Source organism: Rhynchophorus ferrugineus, unplaced genomic scaffold (genome assembly GCF_030347505.1).
Source record: "Rhynchophorus ferrugineus isolate W39M unplaced genomic scaffold, kcgeb_rfMv2 rfM4, whole genome shotgun sequence".
In the NCBI taxonomy this organism is placed as follows: Eukaryota; Metazoa; Arthropoda; class Insecta; order Coleoptera; family Curculionidae; genus Rhynchophorus; species Rhynchophorus ferrugineus.
Window position 1 is genome coordinate 24,647,155 of NW_027472583.1, and position 25,996 is coordinate 24,673,150.

The window sequence follows — 25,996 nt, forward strand, 5'->3', positions numbered from 1 at the left end:
TAATATTAAGAAAAAATATTTTAGTGGTAATTGTCGCATAAGAGTTATTTACAAACATGCAATGTTTTATATGAACACGTTAAAAATGTGGATATTTTTAAACCTCTGACAATATTGATCGAAATATTAATTTATAACATTTAAATATTAACATAAAATTACATAACATTAAGCAAAACCAATTGTCAAACTCGACTTGAATAAAAAAACTGATGATGTAACAATATATTTGGATAGCTCATCACTATAACAATACAAAACACCATCACCAATAAATACAATACATTCACCCGTATTAAATCCAAATTAGACCAGACTTATTAGCTAAATTTCTTCTTTTTTTCCATTTTTTAGTATGCCTACCCCAAACAGGGGTAAAAAACGTGAACTAATGTATGTATGCGTAGTCAGCTGCGTTGTCTTGTTGATGTTGTACAAAATAAGATAGAGACATTCTTTTGTAGACATCATTTAGAAGTTTATACTTAGGGGATTTTCTTGGGTGACGCTGATTACAACGACTGTCAATTATTAGCAGCATTCATTATGGAAAACTTTCGAACTGACATTAATCACGTTACTGGCGCCGTCCTAATTTAATATAGTACGATTTTAATTATGCAACTCTATCAATGCACTCGTCGGTGTGACAGACCGTCGAGCTCGCACATCTAGAGTTTACGAAAAATGTTATACCGTGTACGAATCACCCAAGAAAAATGACAATAAATGTATAAAATCCAATGTAGATATATTGTAGAGTAATGATAAAAAACACATTAATTCCGAATTCTTTTCAACCCTATCCTGACAATAATTTTCGAATTGCCTGTGTTCGAAATTGTTTTATATTTTTGAATGTTTGTACTAGTCTGAAAATATAAAGATACCCAAAATATATCGTTTTTATTTTATTTGGTTCCATTTAGCACCAACACGACCCAATTTTATTGCCAAACCATGTCACGACTTTTTAGCGATTATAACACAATCAATAAAATTGTATATATTTAATACAAAAGTTTACTAGTAATAAATTAGTAAATATCTCTAGATATTTGATCACGTTAATATTTAATTAATTCGAAACGTATTTCTAAAATTCGCTTTTTATATGTAATGAGATCTGACAAGCACTCAACGAATTTTTGATATATAACTACAATAAATGTAATTCGCACCAGGTTTAATAGCATAGAGATGAGACACAAATTATGTTAGTTATACGAGTTTTATATCACTATATACAGATTATACAAATAAATAGAATATATAGAGTGTATAACCGTAAATACGATTCTTATTCAGAGAAAATGGTACACTATATTTGATTTAAAGTATTTTCTATCTACTACTAAGATGTTTATCCATCATACACTCAGTATAGCAATTTAGCAATTAAAAATTCCTTGTATTTCAACATGGAACAAGAATCGGTCTAATTATTAGCTTCTTTGTAACTTCTAATCCCTTTAACCATAAGTCGTAGTCACTGGAAGCAATGTTTGGCAAATACACCAGGTTTTTGCACCATGTGACTAGACATTCTCATGCCATTAAGTAAGGACCGCATTTTTACTACTATAACGCACCTTTCAATATTTAAATCAAATATATAAATTCTAACTTATTACGACTAAAATACTTTAATTCAACTTCAACTATTACATAATTTTTACACCTTTATATTTTCAACACATATTTTGTTGTCAACAACAGTTAAGTCAGCACTACCATGTACTTTTAAAGACAATTAATATGTGCCATCTTTAGAGTTATTAAAATTGAAAAAAAAATAGTTAAAATTCTCCGAAAATGATAAAGAAAGAGCCAAACATACAAAAACAAATATTTGTTTTAAATTTTATAAAATTTCATAAAAATTTTAATTTTTGCAAAATTTCTTTTCTTATAAGTTACTATTACAGTAATAATAATACTAATAAGTTACTAAGTTAATAACAAAGTACTTTCCGGAAAAGGAAAATCGCGGCGCAGTGGATCTGGCAGTCATTTTATAAAAGTACAATTAATAGTTGTTCAAAATAATTCTATCAAACTAACTAATTGCTAGGATCATATTATTAATAGATGACCAATCTGGCAATCTGATGATTGAAATTACACAATTTCACATTACTTAACTGGACATGTCATCTTTTGATGATTGGAAAAAACTTATTTGTATACCTAACTAACAAAAATAGTGAGAAGTATTAATATAATGTGGTATACCGATCTTATAAAACAACCGATCTTGAATTTTAAAGAATGATGCGCATTGTTTATCATTTATTTATCAGTTATCAATAGTAAATGTGATATCAAATAAAGAAAAATTCAACAAAAAGTATTATTTCATCACCACAAACTAAAATTAACTTATCCATTATACCTTTGTCTAAAATCAAGCTTTTCATAAACATTACCTGATAGTAAAAAAATAGCAATAGTTAGCTCTATTGATGAACTTGATTGTGTCTACTAAAAATGGCGTTAAAGCTAAATATTGAAAATTACAACGAATAGCACACATATTTTTCGAAATAGAACGACATTTTTCTGTATTAAGCTGTCTATGATCAACTTATTCAACGATTTCTTTACTTTATAATCAAAATTGCACTTATAAATCCAAACCACCAATTTTCACCAAGCTGATTCAAATAGTTCTATCAATTTCTGACACAAAATGGTAAATCATCGAAATCGTAAATAACAGCTGAGAACCCATAATGAAAATACAATTTGAGTTCAGTCAAACGTGATACGGTCTTTCCATATCTTAGATGAAAAAAAAATGCAGTCGATATAAGCAATATTCTACTTGAGTAATATATGATAAATTATAATTAAGTAATATATTAAAAATACACATTTTAACTGCTCACATATAAAGATCATGATAGTGACAATTAAGATTCAGAGTTAAATAATACCAGCAGACTACCAAAAATAACTTAAACTCTTCAATTTGTTCATGTTTATGCTATGTGTTTTATATTATATACCTGTATGGAGACTCTTAGTATTTTTTTAGTAGTATATTAAAATGAATATCAGAAAATAATAACCAGTTGTTCGATATTGTTTTACTATAAAGATTAAAAAATCAACTATTAAATTCAGAAATTTCAAATTGAATTGACATTTTCATCCTACAACAGTTAAACAGTCAACAAAATTTCAGTGTCAAAATCCGAATTAAGACTTCAACGAGTAATATAGAGTTACCAATAAATATTCAAAACCACTTTAGAGATATTTACTAATACTTTCTAAATAATTCCAAGAATAAGTTTAAAGAAATAACAGTAAAACGAACGTAGAACGGTGACTGTGTTGTGATCGAGAAAACGATGCAAAATATCCACATAAGAATCACTCTGTCTTAGTCCCTCTAACGTACATTCTATTCTTTGTCTCTCTCGTTCGCGCGTGTGACTGTGCTTCTATGTGTGTGGTGACGTGTTACACCGAAGACCGTCCTTTACCAAACGAGGACATCCAGCACCCAACAACCTGCCCAGTGAGGTTGAGCAGCTGCGTGGCGACGTCAACCATCATCATCATCATCACCCTTAAAAACACTAACGTATTGTAAATGTGAGTGATTTTGTCTTAGTATGTGTTTAGAACCGCTTTTTGTGATAGACGTAAGAGCTTTAGATGTTTATTTCATCTCTTTCTTAAACATAAAGGTTTTTATATTACGTTATAGTTAACAAGCTTCCAACATTAATTTAAGAAATGTATGACAAGGCACGAGTATCAATAGGATTATCAGTTGTTTACAGTAATTTAAACTAAAAGATTTATTACAACCTAAAATAAAATTATTTTACAAATTTCAATGCTAGTTAATTTAACAGTGCATGCATAATAATGCACTGTCAACTCCTTAGTGATGACTTGACAATTTTTATAATTATTTAAAGTGGGTTTCCTCCAAAATATTTATGTGATTTATATCATTAACGCATCCTTAAGCACTATCTTTAATGAGGCTAGAATGCATTCAATAATAGCCACATATTTGACCATAAAAAGCAACCATAAAATTTTCCATATCAACATTATTGTAAAGTCCAATTCCGTGACTCCCAAATTTCAACTACCAATTACAAACGTTAGTCATTTTAAGTAGAATATAAAATATTAATATAATATATCTAATTCCTACATATTTTGATGCTATACATTTCTTTTTTATAATTGTCTGCTTAAATTTCTTATTTCAAACTGCTTTTTAAAAGACTGGATTGAAATTTAAGAGAAAACACATCATCGATCATGCTGAATAGTCAACGTTAAATCACATTCTGTAACATAATTTAATAAGACTTAATGTCTTATATTATACCTGTTCAATGACAACATTTGAGCTAGCAGATTGAGGCATCCAACAATCTTGTTGATCAACTTAACATCCTAATTTTGCAACCAAAATCGGAACAATCTAGTGGTCATATAACATAATAATCAATTCAAAGCCCGCTAGAGCAACCACTATCAAAATAGCCACTCTACATATAGTATAACCCGGTAACATGTCACAATTATGTCCCAAAACCAAACCTATTTGCAACCCTACATTTGTCCTAACGGAAACCCTATCTCATCAATGACTAAGATAATTCCTATATTTTAGGAAGCAATTGAATACTATTATTAATAAATAACTTAATAAGCCTCGGGATATGTAGATGATTCCAACAACTAGCCTCTGAAACCTTACCTAATCACCCTAATCTTCAAATATCAGGTATCGAAACAATTGCACAGGACAACACAAAACAATATACCAAACAATCAAATCACAAATGAAAACGATAATTAACTTAGTGGGATTGGGCTACGAATTACTTTGCCACACATCATATAGTCTATAATTTATCCCTCTGATCTCTAAACGATCAAAATTAAAATCTATTTAAAAAAAAGGCAAATAATTCTACTAAAAAGAAATAAAAAAATTAAGAGGAGGCCTAGAGTAACCATTTTACTCTTGAAGGTTGATAGTTAGGTTTGAGTACTAATTAAGACTACTATTTCCTGCAAATACTCTCTATGAAATACGTGGGGTTATTAATAATCCTTTGGTCATCCAGCTAGTAACTGTATTTAACTATGACCTATATTATGAATTATAATGCTTCTTCAATTTTATTCATAGTAACTTTACTCAGAAAAAAAATTATCATATTTCTAATAATCTACAAAAACCAACACATATCTGTGCTCTTTGATATTGTCGTCACTTCTAATTTCTCCTTTAAGTCTTTCGCTTAATTCTCAACCAGCCAACTACAACTCCAAATAACCAACTTGGCTGGTGCAGTGGTCAAATGCGACCTACTGTTGCAACAGTCGCGGGGTGGAATTCTGCCGGGGAATGGTTGTATATTAGGCAAGAATGCAAAATCCGACAAGGAATATTATCCTAGTCACGCCAATAACCAGGCTGGGTAAGACCGGATGTATCCTGGAATGATCTCTAAGTTAATCACTCGCAGTTAGGCTCAATGCCCAGGACCGTAATTCGGAGAGTGCATTAAGTAGTAGATCCAGTCGAGATAAACCCTTATTGGTAAAAAGAAGACTAAAATATACCAAAACAAAAATATCCAAATATTTAACATCACTGTTATTTTGGTGAGAATTTCAAATAAAATTATTTTTGTCTCAAAATATCCACTTTTAGACCCAGATATATTTAAATTGCACATAATTTCCAAATGTTTTGTTATACCAATATGCCTGATTATTAAAAACTTTTGAAAATGTTTATGGTTCTAATTTTTGCAATAAAAAACATTGACATATTTTAATTAATATTGATTTTTTCAAAAAAATTAACAAATTGTTTCACCCTTGAACATTTAAACCATTTTCACTAATTCTTTCATTTTCAGAAAACAACTTTATATTATTATATTCAACATTATATTTAACATCATATTAACATTATATTAAAACTATAGTTTATAAAACTATAGATTAAAACTGTATATTGCCTATTGAAAGGCCACAAACATAAAAGAAAACAAATAGAAAGAGATGAAATATGTATTAAGTGAGCTTAGATTTTCTTCTTATTGTGAATGATTTGTTTGTCGTTTTCTTTAATATGCATGATAGTTCTAACTAGTGTTATACGAATAGTCATACCAAAAAACGTTGATCGACATTTGTAGCATCACCATCATCGCAGTTACGTTTAAGGCCACCCATTTTACTTTTTACCATCTCGAGAGCACCTTTAACTCTTCAAATCTCGCTGCCTCCTCCGCCGACCTCAAGGATAAAACGCGAAAAGCCCAGGGGACGTTTACCATCGCGAAATTGGAGTATAAAAATGAAACTTCCGCCAGCCTCAACAACTTCATAACCGGGGCCGCAATAAAAAATTTAACGCTAATTCCATAAAACGGTCTCGTTTCGTCTTCAATTAGGGTTTATTTTTTCTCTTTTCGCGTTGCCAACAGACCAGAAGACCGTATTTCATTATAACCGATTTAATGTTATATTCAGGCTTTAAAACCATCCATTGTCTAAGCCGTGAGATCGTTTTAAATCTGAGTTGAGATGTTATCATATTATTCAATTCCTGGTTTATTCTAACTCGATAAAAACATGAGTTCACTCTAATTATTAATAAATGCCGAGAATTAACAATTTAAAATAGTTACTTTTTAAAAATCTTGATCATATGTTAATTATGGTACCTAATAATAAATAATTCCTATTGGGTGCAAATATATCACATCAAATCATATAGGGGATGAGCAATAGTAAAATGCTGATATGGCCAGAGAAAATGTTTGATGTAATTCTGATGCCCCTCAAGCCAGGACTTATCTTTTTGATTGCGCGTATGGGCGCATTATCATATAGAAATATGATATTTTTGGCAGCAATATGCTAGTTATAGTAAGAACTTCGTCATTGCGGATGTCAAGATATTAATTCGGAGTAATCAGACCAGTGATATGAATAAGAGGGCCAGCTGAATACCACAATATTGCCTAATTCCACAATTATTGTTTCGTTTTTGGTTCCCCGTACATAAACCCGTTTGAAGGAAATAATATAAGCGATGATTCATCGAACCATACCATATTCTACCAATCATCAAGCGGCCAGGTTAATGAAACACCACTTCTTTCAGAGCTTATCATTGGCTTTTGGGGGTTTCACATCTTGGCTTAAAGGGTTTCACTATCATAACCCTTCCATGAATGCCAGTTTTGTGGATATCCCGCCATATTCTTTCAACTTTGCCCGTGATTGCTTTATATTGTCTGGGCATAGTCCTTTTTAAGGTACGTCGGTTTCTGTGAGTTAATTTTGCATTTCGCCCAGTGTTTCTCTTCACCGATGATGTTTTATCATGTTTTCTGTACACTGTCATCATCATATATACGTGCAGTCCACTCAATAAAATAATGAATAAATGATGATTCTGAAACGAATTTACAAATTGAGACAGGCAATACATTAAACATTTTGATGACCTGAGCTCAGTGTTATTTTGAATAGACTATAGATCATAAATTTCACCGATTGTTTGTTTTAACTATGGAGGAGGTTTTATACTTATAATACACTGAAATATAACCCACCAGTCTCGGCATCTAAACTGAGTGTTGCCAACATACAATAAGTTATATTATATTGCATGGATCCATATTATTTTAACTACATATGCAGAATAAATTAAATTATAATACAGAATAAAACTATTTAATTTAAAAAACTATGAAGGTAGTGTAGAAAAATGGCGAAGAGTAATATAATAAAATTATAACTTAATTAGACGACCGCAAAAACTACGTAGCATTCACTAGGTGGAGCTCTGTCCCGCTAGAATCATTTATGATCCACATCCATGTTGTTCATCTTAAACCAAAAGGAACTGATTTTCATTCTTAAATGACGCTGACTTTTAACAATGATGGCCAACGTGATTTTAAAATCAACAAAATTACGACCTAAAATAAACACCAAACACTAATTTTTATAGATGCATAACAAATGGTGAACCTAGTCTGGATTAGCATCAATTATGCTACAAAGCTACCAATCTATTCACTAAAAAAATACTGAAAACATTCGACTGAATAATAAATAAATTAAAGAGATGCTCCAGTGTAAAATATTTATAATCCTAGAATATTGATGTATACGACTTGTCTATATATTGTGCATATCCATGCTTTAGAATATAATGGAATTAATCCCAATAATGATATTTATTTCTGTTTCTAGGACAAACTATGTTAGTGGAGAATATTGTACAAGCATACAAAATATTTTGGTCGATATTATATATTTGTTTCCCGCTACAAACTACTTTTTAATGATTCTACATTTTGATAATGTATACACTAACAAATTTACTTCAATTGATTTTATATTTTTAAACTGAGATAAGGATACTTAACGCTTATTGATCATTCTGAGTAATAATTTATTTATATTCACATTGCTCTAATAGGATAAATCCCTGATCCTCCAACTAAACCTGTGCCATATATATATCATTCTCATTCGTTGGTTGTAAGAATTGTCAGCAGCACACATCTTTTTAAATGAAATAATTTAAGGGTTATTAAAATATTAATAAGTAGGTTATAACAGACACTTTACATTAACTGCATTTACCAAAATATTACTATTGGAATAGAAGTGGTAAAATGAATCATCCAAGTGATTTTTTATACAAAATTGATCATCTGAACTATAACTATTACAGGTTGCATCTTAAGGCAGTAGCTGATAATTTAGAATATTTTGGCGTTTCCACCCAAAATAACATTGTAAAATGACTAAAACCTTGGCTTTATTAAACTGAGTGTTGCGGTCAGTATTCATTCAGTATTCAGCCGGATCTCACACATCGTTAACGTTCTTTAATTCATGTACTTATTACCATCTCGTTTTCTCCATGTTCATAAAATCGAAAGAAAATATCGAGACGATTTGGGATGATTAAACAGATCAAAATAACCAAAACATTAAAATAATTAAAAAAATCAGTGTCTAATTTTTATACTCCACTTATTGATACAAAAAAGGAAGAAGCAATGTCTTGATCACGGTTAACCTTGTCTAACGCACTGGTACTTCGCTTAACTGATCTATTGGCATCACCGGTATACTGGTGACATAAAAAAGGTTGTTTATTCATATCTACTTACCAGTTCGAATTAGTTCCATATATTTTCAAAACATGTATAAATAAACTCAACCTTTGGCATTCCATAGCAATTCAGTATTCCCGCTCAAACAAAAAATTAGAAGGTGTTGTTTCCGGCGAGGAAGGTAGGCAGACTATAAAATGCGCCTTTTTCCGTTACACATATATTTCCTCACATTTTTAAACATATGGACAAACCTGGTCATATTTCCGTTAAGGCGTTACATAAAATTTTTATTATTGGCCTATCAAAACCACCCTCCAACCTATTTCATTTGACGCAAATACGAATCATTTCTCGAGTAATGGAAACGTGTTTGTCAGATCAATTATATAAAATGTATGTAATAGAATTTTAAAGCTCCACAAATCTTGTTTAAAAATTATACAATAAACGTTGCATAAAATATTTAATGATTTCCATTTACACTATAACCTACAGTCTATCCAAAGTAACAGTGAACTCATGCCATATCAATTTATGACGTCAAAACGATTAACGGATTTTAGTTTCAATATATACCATTATACATAGATGGATTTACTAAAGCATATATTGTCGAAGGATTTAAGCTACAGTTAATTAAACAGCCACAATACGTTTTAGATTAGTTATTGAATTCTTTTCTAAACTACCTATGGTATACTTTGGAATCTTAATCTACCTAATTAACAATTGTACATCCAAGTATTGTATTTCATTTTCATCAGATAGCTATTTACATTTTTTGGGTTTAGCTTATCTCGTTGCTGAGTTTTCTTGTAAAATCATTCTGATATCACTGTATTTCTCCTTAGTTCCTTCTGTTAATACTTTTGTATACTTTTCTTGATACTGAATTACTGTATTCTCTCTAATACATGTGCTATATTTGCAAAACAATTATAGTTTATTCTCTCCTCGTACTCAGCCAAATGCTCATATATAACATATTCTGAATATATACACATATATCTATCCACATAAATCTTTCACGTTCTACAATATGATTTTCTAAAGTTATCTAAGCTATATTCATTATATACTCACATTTAGTTCTTTCCACTCTCATCACCCTATCTTGGCATTGTCACCTTTGAATCATAATCCCACATCCAGAAAAATTCATTCACTTACAGTCACATTATGAGCTAGTATTGAAGTCAATAACTAAGCTGTTAATTTTCAATCTATCTAACACTTGTTTAAGATTCCACTGTATGTCAATTTCTTTTTCTGTGTGTTTAAGAGAGTTTATCAAAATCGAAGCGTGTTATTTTAGAAAATCCTTTCCACAAATCCAAACACTTCTTGCCTGCATATCTTTTTTGACTGTAGTAATTACTTTCCACGTCCCATAACAATTCGATTTGATTGAACACTGTGACCATATTATTCAGCCATCTGATATACTACTACTACTACTAAAATATAAATTACATATAAAACAATTAAATATTTCATTAATCGTATATTTACCAAGTGAGCTACTTCACTTTTCAATATGGTATTTTAAAAAGTTAATTTATGTTTTGCAAGCCAATCCTTAATTAAGACTTTGTCGATCCACTTGTTGGATTCTTGATTCCAGCATGAAGAACAAATATTTACAATGCTATTCCAACCTTTACTTTTATACATAAATTATTGTTTTCTTTACACTCTTTTTATTAGCGTCTTGCCAAGGATGGCCTAATATTCCATTTCGAAATATTTATGTTTGTACGAAAATTTAACTAACAAGTCACTCTTGGTTTTGTTATATGCTCTTAAAAATTGTATTCCTCTAAAAGCGTTAAATAGCATTTAATAAATGTAAAAGTTTCTTCTAAGATTATTAAAAAGATTATTAAATTATAAAAATATAGTATTAAGAGATAAAGTATTACATTATATTTATATTTTTGGTGAACCCAAAATTATATGGTTTTCTTGGGAGATTTCAGTTATATTAGTTAGTATCACACTAATATTTAGGGTAGCTGTAATACAATAAAAATATTTCCAATAAAACCCCAGTAGCCTAAGGTTTAATAGTGTCACTACTTACCTCTCTAACGCATTTTACTGGTAATAACTGGTTCCCATTACCCCGTTCTTGGTTGAAGATACGGATTGGAGACGCAACCTGTTTCTGACTGACTATTTATTTGGCATCGGCATTTCCATCCAGATTAATCCAAAATATTAAGCAGCGACTTGAAATCTATATAAACGAACAAAGCGCCAAAATAACATTTGCTGATTTATAACCTCTTATTACTAATATTTTGAAGAATTTTACAGACATTTGACAACCGAGCGACTTTGGCAGGCTGATTACATATTTAAACGTATCAGACCGCATTGTATCTCTTTTCAACTGAAATAAAATGATAAGGAAAATATTATCTGGTATTAGAACGAATTTACAAATTGTAATAGGCCATACACTACTTCGTTGGATAGGCTATAATTATTATATGTCGAAATAATATTAATGGCAATATAATACAGTCAAATATGTATATTTATCACAAATGGGCAGAAACAAATTTACTGCTTATAATCACCATCTGTACAAATTCACTTCTCATATGGTTTTGACCGACATCATCAACTGGATGACTAGATATTGCTTTTATAATTTATCTACATTGTGTCCGTTTCTAGATGGAATCGACGTACAAGACACGGTGTACAACTACCGCGCCGTGACGTCATGGATTACCGTACAGGATACATCCGTTCCCACTTGAGGTCACCGTCAGGGAGAGTTAGATGATCCAGCCATAGCCCCACTATGAGGGAGAAAAAGAATTCGTTGACCATACCGGAGACTACTGGTCGTTCGAGCCTACCAGAGAACTTGATCGGCTATTACGTGGATTACTTATAAACTGTTAACTACCGGTTACTAGTTCTAGTTCGTACTGCTTATGTGCTAAAGAAAACAAACATTAGTACAGTGTTAAGTAGATCATAAATATTCTGTAAAACAACATTCGATTTTGATGTTAATGTATATATAACCTGTGATATTATAGTAGATAATTCAAAATTTTTCACACAATTTATAATGGGAAAATGTTAAATGGTTACACTTGTAACGAATAATGAGTAATAAAATGCCTTAATTAATGAAAAGTCACAATCACAACTGAAGAAATTAATCGAGTCGTATCGTGCCAAATATACAGTTTTCAATATTTAAAAAATTCAACAATTTAATGTAGATGTATAGTGTATAAAGACACATTTGTTGTAGCTAAAAGTGCATTACAATTTATTAATATTGAAAATGTAAGGTTCCTCAATTCCTAAATCGTAATTTTTAAGGCCATTATCAAAAATTAGGGGATATTAACAGATTTTAAAAAACATATCTTATATACCTTGATATAAAGAAGAACTTACAAATATACAAAAAATTTAATATTTAATTTATATATAATAAAAACTACTATATATATATATATATATATATATATATATATATATATATATATATATATATACATTGTAAAAAAAAGATCAATTTTCTCTAATATTCAATGTTCACAACACTCTTATAAAAATAATTTATATAATTTTATAAGGTAAATAATATTATATACATCATAATTTACAAATATATAATTATCTCCTTCAGTTATTATGTTTTTGTTATGTCATGCATAAACACGGAGAAATTCTTTTTCAATAACTATTACAGAAAAGAACACTTTTATAATATAAATAAAGACATTATCAATAAATAACAATGATATGGAAAGCTATTCCTTGTATTATATCATATAAATAATATCATAATTTATCACTATATGAATATCCCTTTCTATTTCTGTAAATTTTCTAATAAATAAAAATAAAAGGAATAAATTGTAATATAAACAAAATAACTAAAAACTAAATTATAATACCCAAACTTTTTGAGTATTTCATATATTTTATAACCAATTTATAATAATGTAAGCCAGCAATTACATATCAGAGACATAAATCACTTTTTGTTTACGGAACTTCTATAGAATAATAATACTAATGCGATACTTTGATTAAAACTTAATATTAGAACAAAAACTGTTACCCTAGTATTTACTTTCTCTTGTTATATATTTATTACAGAATATTGACAGATCTCTCCACTGCGTATTCTTGTTTTATACAGTACCTTTACTACTGATTAATATCCTCTAATTTTTTGAGTACTATTCAAACTACCTATAAATCGCAGCATATTTATTGTCAAAAATGGATTTGTTTTATATAGAAGAAATATACAACGTTACCAATAAAAAATCTGTATTTTCATGAACACCATTGAATATATTTTTAGCCTCTTATCTCTTTATTCTATTTTATCTATTTCTAATTTATCTTCCTTTCAACAATACCAACGTTTAAGTTTAAAATTATTTTGTTATTTTTTTTTCAATTTCTTGTTCAATGAGTTCTAGAATCGCCATTTAATCACCAACTTGCCGCTCTCTGCGCTCTGCTTGGTCCTCTCCCGCTAAAAAGTCGGCCTCATATTTCATATAAACCAAACCAAAATATCATAATTAGGATATGACTTGTGCTAAATGGGTATTCACTGACAGTGGAACACACTGTTGAAGATTGTTGGAATAAGTACACAATAAAGGTGATGGAAAATGTATTATAGAATAAACGCGTTTACAATTATAAATCCCTTCATGAACTTGTTAAACCCAGTTAAATACCCTATGTTAACAAATGTTATATTCTGATATTCAATACACAACCGCAGGACTATTTTATCGATAACTAGCTCCATCTATATATTCATTTCACTATAACAACAAAAATCAATAAAACGCAGATTTCTATGAAATATTATAAAAGAGAAACCCGTAAGATAGCATAATAATTTATTACGTATATTAACGACAATAACACAATTTTTAAAGCAAAATAATTGTAAGCCACTATATTAAACTAAAAATTAAACTGTTTTATGTTAATAATATACGGCCAAGCAAAATTATCTCAAATTAATTGGATAATTCAAACATGATAGAAAATCTAAAGCAGTTTATAAAATAAATAATCTTTTTCAGTGTCAATTTTCCACCAGCTTGTAAATTATTATTTCTATTTATTATCTAGTTTTCCATAACAAATACTATTTATCAATATACCTATATATAATGGTAATAATAAAAATAGAATATAAGTTTTAACCAAATAATATGGAAACCCATTCCCTTAAATTAATTAGCATGATAAGCTCGTGCAATTCCTGCGGTTAACCCAGGAGGTACACGTATAAATAACTTTAGGTAAATATCCACACAGTGCCGGTGTAAATTGTATAGTCGTTTACTGTTTTCTCTGAATTATCCATCAATATAGGATATAAACAGATAAAGTTTGTTGCGAGAGAAACGATTTTTATTTAGTTAACGCAATATCATAAAACAATATTAAATTAGATGATGAATACCAAAACAGTGGAGCAAAATATCGCAAAAGAGGTAAGTATACTAAAATATGTACCTTATTAGTTGTTTAAACATAATAGCAAAAAAATCGTTCAATTTCGAATTTATTGCGGAGAAAATGTGAGTGCATTACGTAAAATTATTTCAACCATCTAATTTTATTTGAAATATGTTGCCTTACAGTATTGATTGCTAAAGTTTTCAAGTTTTTAAGTTAAAGTTTTTTAAGTTCTCTAGTAAATAAAAATATGTGCCTGTTAACGTCGCTACGTAAACTATTCCAGGATTTTCCGATTTAAACTTATCACAGTATCTCATTCTAAATTCATTGGGAGAACGAATATTTTTTAAAATAATTATGAACAAAAACATGATCGCAAAAATGATAATTAGTTTGCATAAATTCAACGATAATACAAAAAATGATTTAATCGTAGTGGAAAAACAGTTGAATTTTTTGTTCTAAACTAATTCTATTTGGTATGTTTTAATTGCCGACAGTTAAGAAGGGAGTGCGTGTAGATGTCGAGGAATATAATAATATAGCACTTAGCTATATCAGGCATGCAACACAAGTGCCATCCCACGGGAATCTCTCGCTTTCGTTTCCTACTCGTCGAATAGAAACCCACCAATCGATATAAACATTACCCACGCACGTGTTTCCAAAGCGCAGAATCGACGGTCCCCTAATTCTGTTGGTCCTGATTCGTACACCCCCCCCCTTTTGAAAAGTGGTGTTAGTGGAGCGGAGTATATTCGTATTTTGTATATGTCAGATCTAGTATGGATGTTCAATATTCCAAGCGTATTCTGAACAAGATAAAGCAAAATTTAAAATAGTTCTGGCAATATGTTAATTAACGTTTTAAGAACACAAAAAAGGGTCCTGCTCGACATGTTTTTCAAACCTAATGATTTTGTGAACAAACAAATAAGAACAAGAATTATTAGGTTAATAAATAAATGCTTATAGTCCGGATCTTGGCAAATAAATATTAAATGAATTGTAAAATGGTAACATTTAATCATATGATCTCTACTTTTAGACTCAGAATTTGTAAAAGAATCCACAATTTAGGCCACAAAGTTATAAACAAAGAATGTTTTCACAAAATTTTGAAATAAAGAACTACAATTAAATAAAATTACAAACATCATATTAATTAGACCGAAAAGTAGTTCGACAAATTTTATTGTTTTGGAAAAATTAAGATTATAGTTGGAGATAAAGTTTCAGGTCGTAATTAATACTCACTTTTGGTTCAAGAATCCCTGATTTATACACTGAACATTCTCTTTAATTTGTTCAAATATAAGATCTATTGATGTACCGATGCTGACGGTCATTGACAGTTTGTAATTTTCAAAATTAATAAAAGTCTTTATTGAAAATGATAACAGCTAAATAACTACAGATAACAGGTCAATAAAAAGTCACCGGCCTGACACATAGATGGTTTTTAGGATCAATATGTTTTTTAGTTAGCGCTAACCCTCAAAAGATGCGTGTATAAATTTGACAGCTGTCGGATCATTAGTTTGTGGATTTCAGCATTTTAAGTGAAGCAACTTTTGTTCAAGGAAAATCAACTGTCAAAGATTGGTATGTTAAGTTTAGACATGATGAAACGAGCACCGAAGACGGTAAAAGCAGTAGACTCCAAAAGAGGTTGCTACCGACGAAAACATTTTAGAAAACCACAAAATGATTTTGAAATTGAATTTAAACCGCAAATTGAAATTGAGTGAAATATCAGATGATAAAGATATCAAATGAACGTGCAAAGCGAGCTCTGTCCAAAGTGGGTGCCGCGCGAGCTCACTTTTGACTAAAAAAAACCAACGAGTTGATGATTCGGAGCAGTCTTTGAAGATGATCCTGCTTAATAAACCCGAGTTTTTCCATCAATATGTGACAATGGATGAAACGTGGCTCCATAATTTCATTCCGAAGTCCAATCGACATACAGTCCACGATGAACCCGCTCCATAGAGTGGGAAAATTTTTAAATAATTTTCATTAACTACCTTAAAAAAGGAAGTACCATCAACAGCGATTATTATATAGTGTTATTTGACTGTTTGAAGGACGAAATCGCAGAAAACGGCCGCATTTGAAGAAAGAGAAAGTGCTGCTTCACCAAAACAATGGACCGTATTGGTGAAAACGGTGGCAAAAATCCATGAATTGAGCTTCGAATTGCTTGCTCAACCACTGTATTCTCCAGATCTGGCCCTTAGCGACTATTTCCTGTTCTCAGATCTCAAAAGAATGCTCGCTGGGAAGAAATTTTCATCGAATGAAGAAGCGAAACTGAGGCCTATTTTGAAGCAAAGGGCAAATCGTACTACAAAAATGGTATCGAAAAGTTGAAGGGTCGCTATTATCAGTTTATGACCTTGAAAATTTATACCCTTGAAAGGAATTATGTTCAATAAGGAAAACTAATTTAACCAAAAAAATTTGTTTTTTCTATGATAGGCCGGGGATACTTCAATTGGCCTATTACTAACAAAATATTATAATAGTAGAATTAAATAATAGAGCAAAGGTCTAAATTAATGGCTTAATTATTCATTATAGACATCTTCATTGAGTTTCTGAATCGAAAGGTCGATGTAACAGGTCATATGATGAAAATTTTTCATATAATGGTTTAATTGCAGTCAATATTTCGTGTTTTAGATGTAAATTACCATTTATAGTATCGATCTAGCCTGGTATTTTTTGGGGATCTCTACGAAATAATTTAATATTTTATTATATGTGATATTTAGTTAATGCACAATCATACAAAAATTCAGATTATAATGGTTTGGACTTGTTCAATGAAGAGTTGATTTCTTTCGGACTTCTGCTGTTAAGTTGACTTTTTACTCAGAAAAAAGTTTGAACGTTTTAAAGCTATAACAAACTGTCCAAAAAGGTATGATCAAGTCATTTCAATATCATATAGGGCGTTCTGAAAATAGAATATTAATAGTATTAATTGTGATTAATGTGACATGAATCGTGAATGACATAATAATGACACGATCAAAGTCATGTATTTTAAGATCATTTGTTATAAAAACATTAATATTCTGCAAAAAATGGGAATACAAAATCCTCAGATGGCATACTGTAAGACTGCTACCTGTAGATTCTAATTTGACTAGAATATTACTGTTGTTATTATAATTTATATATTTCTGCTATCAAATGTACTCCGAATGACCATACTTTGCACTGTTGTCTCATTCAACACACAATGCCCATACGTTGAGATTATATCAACACCAATTCACAGTACAAATAATTCGATGTACATAGTCCGCTCATAGCCAGCAAAAATAACATAAAAATTTATCATTTCGTAAAAACTAATATTGTTAAAATTCTTATAATGTATTAACCAATAATTGGAATGCTGGATCAACTGGGTTAATTAATAATTTATTAAATTATTCTGCAGGATATAACTGATTCACCAAGTTGATATCATTTAGTTTTAGCGCATTATTTAAGATGGCGAGTGTATCACGACCACCCTAAAAGCATAATGTATCTTCCAAGAATGTTGCCATTTGTAACACAACACATCTTTATATATACTGAACACAATAACTCTTCTGTCGGTATATATGTAACTGCAGTCCTCCCAAACAGTCGGACCTATTGTAATGGAATTTTGTAATGTTTGTATGTCCTTTGGTAAATTCTAGATTGGTCCAAAATTACATTTAAACTCTGTAAATGTGTACGATAAGTTTCCAGGATATTTTTTTATCTTGCTTTCGAACTCAACGCCGAAATAGATTATTCGTCACATGCACCAGTCATCCTTGGCAATATGATCAAAAATGCACTTAAGTATAAAGGCAAATCGGTAGGTGATTGCTACGCATCAGGAAAATTTTTACATTGATCCTTAAGTGTGACCAGAACCATTGAAAATAGTATTAGCTGAAGTTATATCTCTAACAAATATTTTTTCGTAAAATTCGTAAATTCAACACAATGAGGGTGGTCATAATTTTGGATCAACATTCAAGACTCAGGGCCAAGTGTACCATCAAAATGGTTTTTTGCTTTCAATGCCTGGTTTTGTGTGACGAGGAGCAACAAATTAACACACGCTGTCTATACAATCACATCGTCATGATCAAATGTGACAAGTTTGGGGATCTTTCTTCAAAATAATAACCAACTGTTCCAGTTGTTAAACACCGTTTTCAATAGATTGTAAAACAACAGCTATCTTATTATATTTAAACTAAACAACGTACCATATGAAGAACATGTAGGAAGATGTACCATGTACCAACTGTTAATAATGTTGCAGTTGCTATGACGACCCGTTTGAACGTCAAGAATATAAACAACGCAAAGATAACATGGTAAAAATGATTGAAAACAATAATCGTTTTTATGATATTTTGCAATATCCATGGCTGTTTCGGACATAAGATTTATATCATCATTTAAACAGTAAACAAGGAATTCCAGTGGCAGGTACAAAATTATTATAATTTTACTATTTTATTTTCATCAAGTCAAAACGGTCAGATCACAATCTACTTTTTAAAAATCAAATGTTCAGAATTAAAAGTTTGATACGTCTGTCGGGTCTGCTAACATATTGGATATTTCACCGTTTTCCGCTCCACTATGTAATGAAATACTAAGTGAACGAAGAGCGGCAGACCCTCTCAACCAGATCAGTTCGTCGAATGAAAAGAACAGAATCCTGCGATATCATTAAACTGAAACTCGATTCCGTAAATATTGTAGACCTTTTGTTTGTCTGTCTTATTATACATTAAAAACACGATATATTAATATCATTCCAAGGGTAGATCTATTGGAAAAATGCCGTTGGGTGAAAAGTGTTTACGAATGAAGGAAATTTAATTCTGACGCGAGTGTTTTTTTTTTCAAATATCGGCGTAGGCTCACTGATGTTTCAGGTAAACATAATCTAAATAATATTGCTTGTACATTTAATTGTTTCTTGCCATGTTATTAGTAAAAGGGTGGTTCATCCTAACCTTATTTTTTTCCGCAATATAATGTTTTTCAAGCGGTTAACATAAGTTTTTAAATATTATTTAAAATTAACTGCAACTTATTTTAATAATTTTAGCTCCATTTGTATTTAGTTATTATAATTATAACGTATTATTTAATTCAATATTATTAGTATTATTTATATTTAATATTAGTGTTAATAGTTTAAGAGTAGCATATATAATTAAATCAGCAAAAAAAGGATTTTTAGTTTTGTTTTAACATACATCATATTTTGAAATAAAGCTGCTATAAAAAACTTGAAATTATATAATTTACTTTATTTTAACTACAGTAATGATTGAGGTACTTTGTTTCTCAGAATGCCATCATCAATAATAATTACAATTCGCTTTCAATATTGCTAGTCCACCCCCCAAAAATAAAAAAACACAAACATTGACAGTGCGCCTTGGTTTGTTTTCCATTAATAAATATTTAATAGGCATTAAACCATTTAGTCCTCTCTATCCGAATTTACAAATAACTATTTTTTAAAAACCCAATAATAATTTAATTTTTACTCAAGGATAAAGGTATTATAATTGATTACTGTCCACACTATTATGTAAACTTGCTGGTAATTTTTGATTAACAATTAGTTGGTGTTTGAACCGTTAAACAACAGTAAACTTTTAGTATTATCAGGAATTATAGAAAATATGTTTCTGAACTATAATAGGACGTAAAAATAGCGGTTTTGTTTATTACTTCCACGGGTTCAAGCTGTGAAGGAAAAATATTATTTAATAGCTCGTGATTTATTCAATCACTATATGCCTTCTCGCACAACATTACTTTTTGGAGATTTTTGAAGATGTTTTGAATCATTTGAATATATTAATACAAAATCAAGGAAAACTTAATCCAGAAAACTAACGATCCCAACAATTGCTTCAAAGACCGAATAATAAATTAGTCTAATTGTGTTCGATCTTAGAAGGGGTTGCTTAGAAGTAGATTATATTTACGTTTTATTTCAAAAGTCTCTGAAACTTTTTTGTTTTATTTTCTTAATTATATCTTTTTTTTCTCATTGTTAAAATATACCTTTGAATTGAAATTGAAAACACGAGTCACCATAGTTATTTCGATAATTCCTTGTCCTAAATCATGTGGTGTCAACTATGTTTCTTTATTAATAATTCCCAAAACTTCTAGACCTACGCTTAATACTATAATAAACTATAATACTTACCTTTTATTTTCATTCAGAAATTTTTAAAAGATTCACTGTGTCCAATTCCCCTAAACCCGCATTCATAATTTATAGTCAACAAAGTTCCTTTTAAGTAAACAAGTGATAACTTTCAGTCATATATTTCTTTTGATTAAGATATAAAAGCGAAAATAACGGAAGAGATATTTTGAACCCCCAATAAAATATCTGCTGAGCCTCCAGTTTAGGAAACAGTAAACATAAAGAATCAAACGTGGTAAATTGTACTCGTTAAAGCCTTAAAAGGTCTATTTAAATTCCCGAAAGTCTGAAGCCATAACTTCCACAAAGGGTCGATTCATTGTTTTAAGTAGCTAAAAGGGAGTAGAAAATACAGAAGGTTCTGCTACGTTCTGAATAAAACGATTAAGAAACTAATTAGCTATAAAGAATAGCAATAAAACAAGCAAAAAATAAAAAAACAAACATTTATAACAGCTATAAATTAACAAGCAAATCTTATAAATGCTACGTAAAGAACCTAAACTAGTCAAATCAACTTAATATTTATATTAACTTATAGAACTTTATTATATCACATAGGGATTAGACATTTAATCATAAATATAACTCAACAAGTCAACGGTTTAATATGAATATGATTTATGGATATTAATAATTTTCAAATAATTAGTGTCAATATGCCATGTCATTCCAACATATATAAGTTTTAGCCAAAAAAAACAGTTTCTTCAGCATTTCAAGGCCTGATGCTATCCAAGCATTCCACATCAAATGTAATAAACAAATGGTAATTAGAAGTAACTAGGTTTGGCGAGTAAACTGGGCGTAGCGGAATTCCCTATTTGAGCTTCAACCGGGTATCCTTCACAACTTTTACAATATCTGGCCGAATATTATCATGTAAAAGGTTGACTTTATCTATCTTAATTGCTTTTGCTGAAAATTTCTACAACCCATCATTCAATTTATTTCATTCGAATTTTGAGGATCTCACCATATACACAGCAAGATTTTATAATCATGAATATCCTGCTTGGATGTCGTCAATGTAGATGGCTCTCTTGGACTAACCCCTAACTTTTTGCGCTTGCTCGTCTTTTTTATCTTGCTAACAATTAAACCGCTATGTTGAAAAAAATTATGTAGTAGCCATTCTCTTTCCTTTTGAGTCATCCTCATCGCATGTATAATATACGTCTGGAAGTAGTTAAGTCATCAATCCCTTACCATAGATATTAATAGTAACATTGCGTTGCAATAAAACACCCAATATAATAAAGTCCAACCCAAAACCACAAAAAAAAATTGTTGTCAGTGGTTGATTATGAACACGTCATTACATTAAGAGAAGTTAATATTTTTATAACTAATGTATATAACATTTTTAAGAAAATTATTTCATTAATAATTTAAATTAACTTTTTTTAAATTTGTTTATTAAAACTAGTATGCAACCAATAATTAATTTTAATCTGACACAACCTACTAATAAACAACTGCAACTAAGCTATTTTCCACTAAATTACATAGTATTCAAACATCATCAGAAGGTCTTTTTTTACGTTTGAGACGTCTAATGACATTATTCGTTAAATTTAAAAGTCTGGACTCTTCAGTGTTGACGTGGTTCTGCGGTCTTCTTTAATGGAAATCGGAAAATCTCCTAATGGTGTCCGTAACCATATCAATTTTTAGGTCAGGTTAAAACATACCAAGGCGGATTCACAATACACCTCAGCACCTTATTTTTGAAGCTCTGAATAACTTGGATAATAGAGCAACTGGTGCAGCCCCACAGCTGAATTCTATAGCGCCACATTGGTATCAACTTTTTATTCAAGAATAGGGTTGAGGCATTTCACAATTAGTTTATCAAATAATTTAACCGTAACTGATAATAAAACTAATTAACCGAACGCAAGCATTAAACAACATGGTTAATTTAACCAAAAGCTTTCTTTATAGTCTTGCTTTTTTGTGCCTTTTGAAATTAAAGTGGTGCTTAATTTCTTCGGAAACTTCTCCAGCAGCAATCATTGTAATCCTCTCAGAACAGTTACTGGGATTAAGTAATGCTACAACATTTTCTCCTTCCTTTGGATGAAATCCTTCTTCCAGATGTTCCGCAAATATATTTGCTTTTTACAAATTATTTAATTAATCATAATAAAAACTAGTGATCCTGTGGTCAAAATTCGACAAAAATATATTAAAATAATCATATTTTTCTCATAATTGAGTAAAAGGGCTAATTTTGAAATGATATGTTACTCAAACTCGTTTTTACAGCATTTTCAATATAAGATCAGAAAAGTATTTGATATATTACATTAATTAAAATAATAAATATCTATATATTAAAATATATGCAAACTGTCTCAGTAACTAACACTCACTAACATTTTTCAATAACATTTAAATAAATATAATTTCCATTAACTTCCAATAATTAACAAAATTTATTAAATGTAAATTACTATGCCACTGAACATCATAACAAAGTATCATAAGTAAGATTATTTTCAGAACTGTAATAACTTCAGAGCATGAATTCTAAGTATAGTTGGTCCTTCTTTACTTTTATGTTATATAGATATAGAAAACAATTTGACTTATAGCATCTATATTAAAACAATAACGAACAAAATTATGTAATTTATTTTTTACAATTTAGAAAGGAATGCAGTTACGGTTATTAAATTAACTACTGTTTTTCCTAAATTTATGTTAGACCTATAAAGTAAATAATCAAAATTATTGATACAAGCTTCAAAGAATAAAATGTCACATAGTCACATATTTTCTAAAATCTATATATCGTTTAATCAAATAAAGCAGACGATTCTTGTTATTCTCGAATTGTATCGGGTTTTTCTTTCACAGTTGTATATACGCTCCAATAAAGCGGGCACATTAATTTGTTTTCTCTGAATAATTATAAAATATAATTTTACGTGACCATTACTATTCTTAATTGTTTTTTATCCAAACTTATATCATCGTTTCTTAAATACTTATACTAACTTAATATCGTTTCAAATGTAAGAAATCAATATTCACTCAATTTCAATGAACACTAACCTTTATTTTATTTTATAAATTTAAAAGAAACTTTTATCTCCATCAATATTCGATCCTACTACGTTATTGTCGGTGATCTAAACTCTTAACCGAACGGCTACCCTCTGGTTTTGTTTATATATTTTGTGTCACTAATCTGACGGCTACTCCAAGCTGCTTAATTTGGGCGATTTTCGTTTTATTGGAATATATTTATTTGTAGCGCATATTAAAAAAATATTAGGCCTAAAAATGTGCCTTCTTCGATATAAGTTTCCAAGTGCCGCCGTTTTCTTTAAAAAGGAAGGAAACATTTTCGCTAAGCCGACCAATATACAGATAATAATCAATGTTCAATTCAATAAATGTAAAGGTATAATGGTAAATGTAAAACAAATGATTAGTAACGTTTGTTGTATCAATTTTATCAATAGATTAAATTTATTGACATCAATATATTTTTAGGGAAAATGGCGAATTTGGAACATGAGTATATTTGTTCTTGTCCTCCTCACTATCTACAACATTTTCTTAACAATACGATTGATGTATTCAACTTCCTGCACCCAAAACGGAGATATACCTTTGAAATTGGAACATAAACTTGTCCAAACATCAAACTGCGATAACAGTAAGTTAGCCGCCGAGAAATTAAACTCTATATAATACACCGATTTTTCAGGAAACTTACCGAATCACTTGGACGATGCCTCAAACAAGAGAAGCGAAAAGATTCTTAACAAAACACTACGTCAAAATATCGAGGTAATATACAAAGAGTTGCAGACTAACCAGAAATACTCGCTGAATCTGAATCTGGACCTGGGACGTTCTGATAATCGATTAAGTTATAAATTGTTTGATAATATCATTGTTGGTGATAAATACGTTCAGCTCACGAAGGATTACAAGACATGCCTGGCTACCCAATCGTCTTTAGAGAAAATTGCGTCTATAATTGAAAGCAGTTTATATTGGGGTAAGAATTTTCCTCTTCCAATAAATTATCAAGTTATTTTAATGAATTTTATTTATTTTCAATTAATAATGGAAATGAATATATTTAAATATAGTGATAATGATTATCATTGTATATTCTAAATATTAAATATATAGGATAAGCTATGATATGATATGTTACTATATATATGTTATGTCACGCAATGTGTGTTTTAAGGCATAATGGTGTAATGAGTAAGATGAATTTAGTTGATTTGCTAATATAGAGGTCGGTAATCTAATAGGATTTTTGTCCTTAGTATTGCTTTCCATAAAATGAAACAGTTTTAAAAGTCAAATAAAATTTGTTGTCTTTTGATCCCTTTAATATTTCATAACTTATATACATAGTTCTGTATTAGCCTCGTTTTATTTAGAATGGTATAACTATGATTTTTACATAACCAGATAAGATCAGTCAAGATCAATGCCTGTCACATTACTGTAGTAATTCAACTGTAGAAATAACAAACCCTCAAAAATAATACATCATCTTGATGATTTAGAGGTATAGAGCACCATATCCATTCTTTCGCCAACAAATGATTTAAAAATAACATCAAATAGGCCACCCCATCTAAGTTATTAAAGTTATCAATGTTATGACTATATATGTAACTACATGTGGAATGTAAAACAAAAACTTTTAAATTCCTAGGAAACCGTTATAATTGATTGTATGTCGGAACGACTGTACAAAATATACTGCTGAACCCATCCTATTTTGATATGAAAGAAACTTTTAAACAGAATTAAAATATTGTCAGGGTCGCTGTCTCATTTAGGTAGCTTATAGTTGTAGTAAAGTAATTTGTGAGTATTGGCCATACCTCAATCCATCAGTTTGCCTTTAAATATTACCCAAATGTCCATAATATAACCCGTATGAAATAATTTCTCATGGCTGAGCAACTGAGTTTATGCAATCAGCCTTTGGTGGCCTTACATCCAGAATTACTAAGCTTGTGGTAGGAATCCAGGGACTATGGGTATTTTCAAAGTATAGGTATTTCCTCATTTCAATAGATCACGACTAAGGGATCTTGAGGACTTTCAATCCAAACTATGAGAA

At 30.0% G+C, this 25,996-nt stretch overlaps 1 protein-coding gene across 1 annotated transcript in view; it reads left to right on the plus strand.

Annotated features, from left to right (window-relative positions):
• Positions 1–25,996, plus strand: part of LOC143196383 (uncharacterized) — an 81,811-nt gene that overhangs the window by 46,554 nt on the left and 9,261 nt on the right. The window contains exons 12-13 of the mRNA XM_076404043.1: positions 24,391–24,556; positions 24,608–24,904. Coding sequence (XP_076260158.1) covers positions 24,391–24,556; positions 24,608–24,904 — 463 coding nt within the window. The remainder of the gene's footprint in view (positions 1–24,390; positions 24,557–24,607; positions 24,905–25,996) is intronic.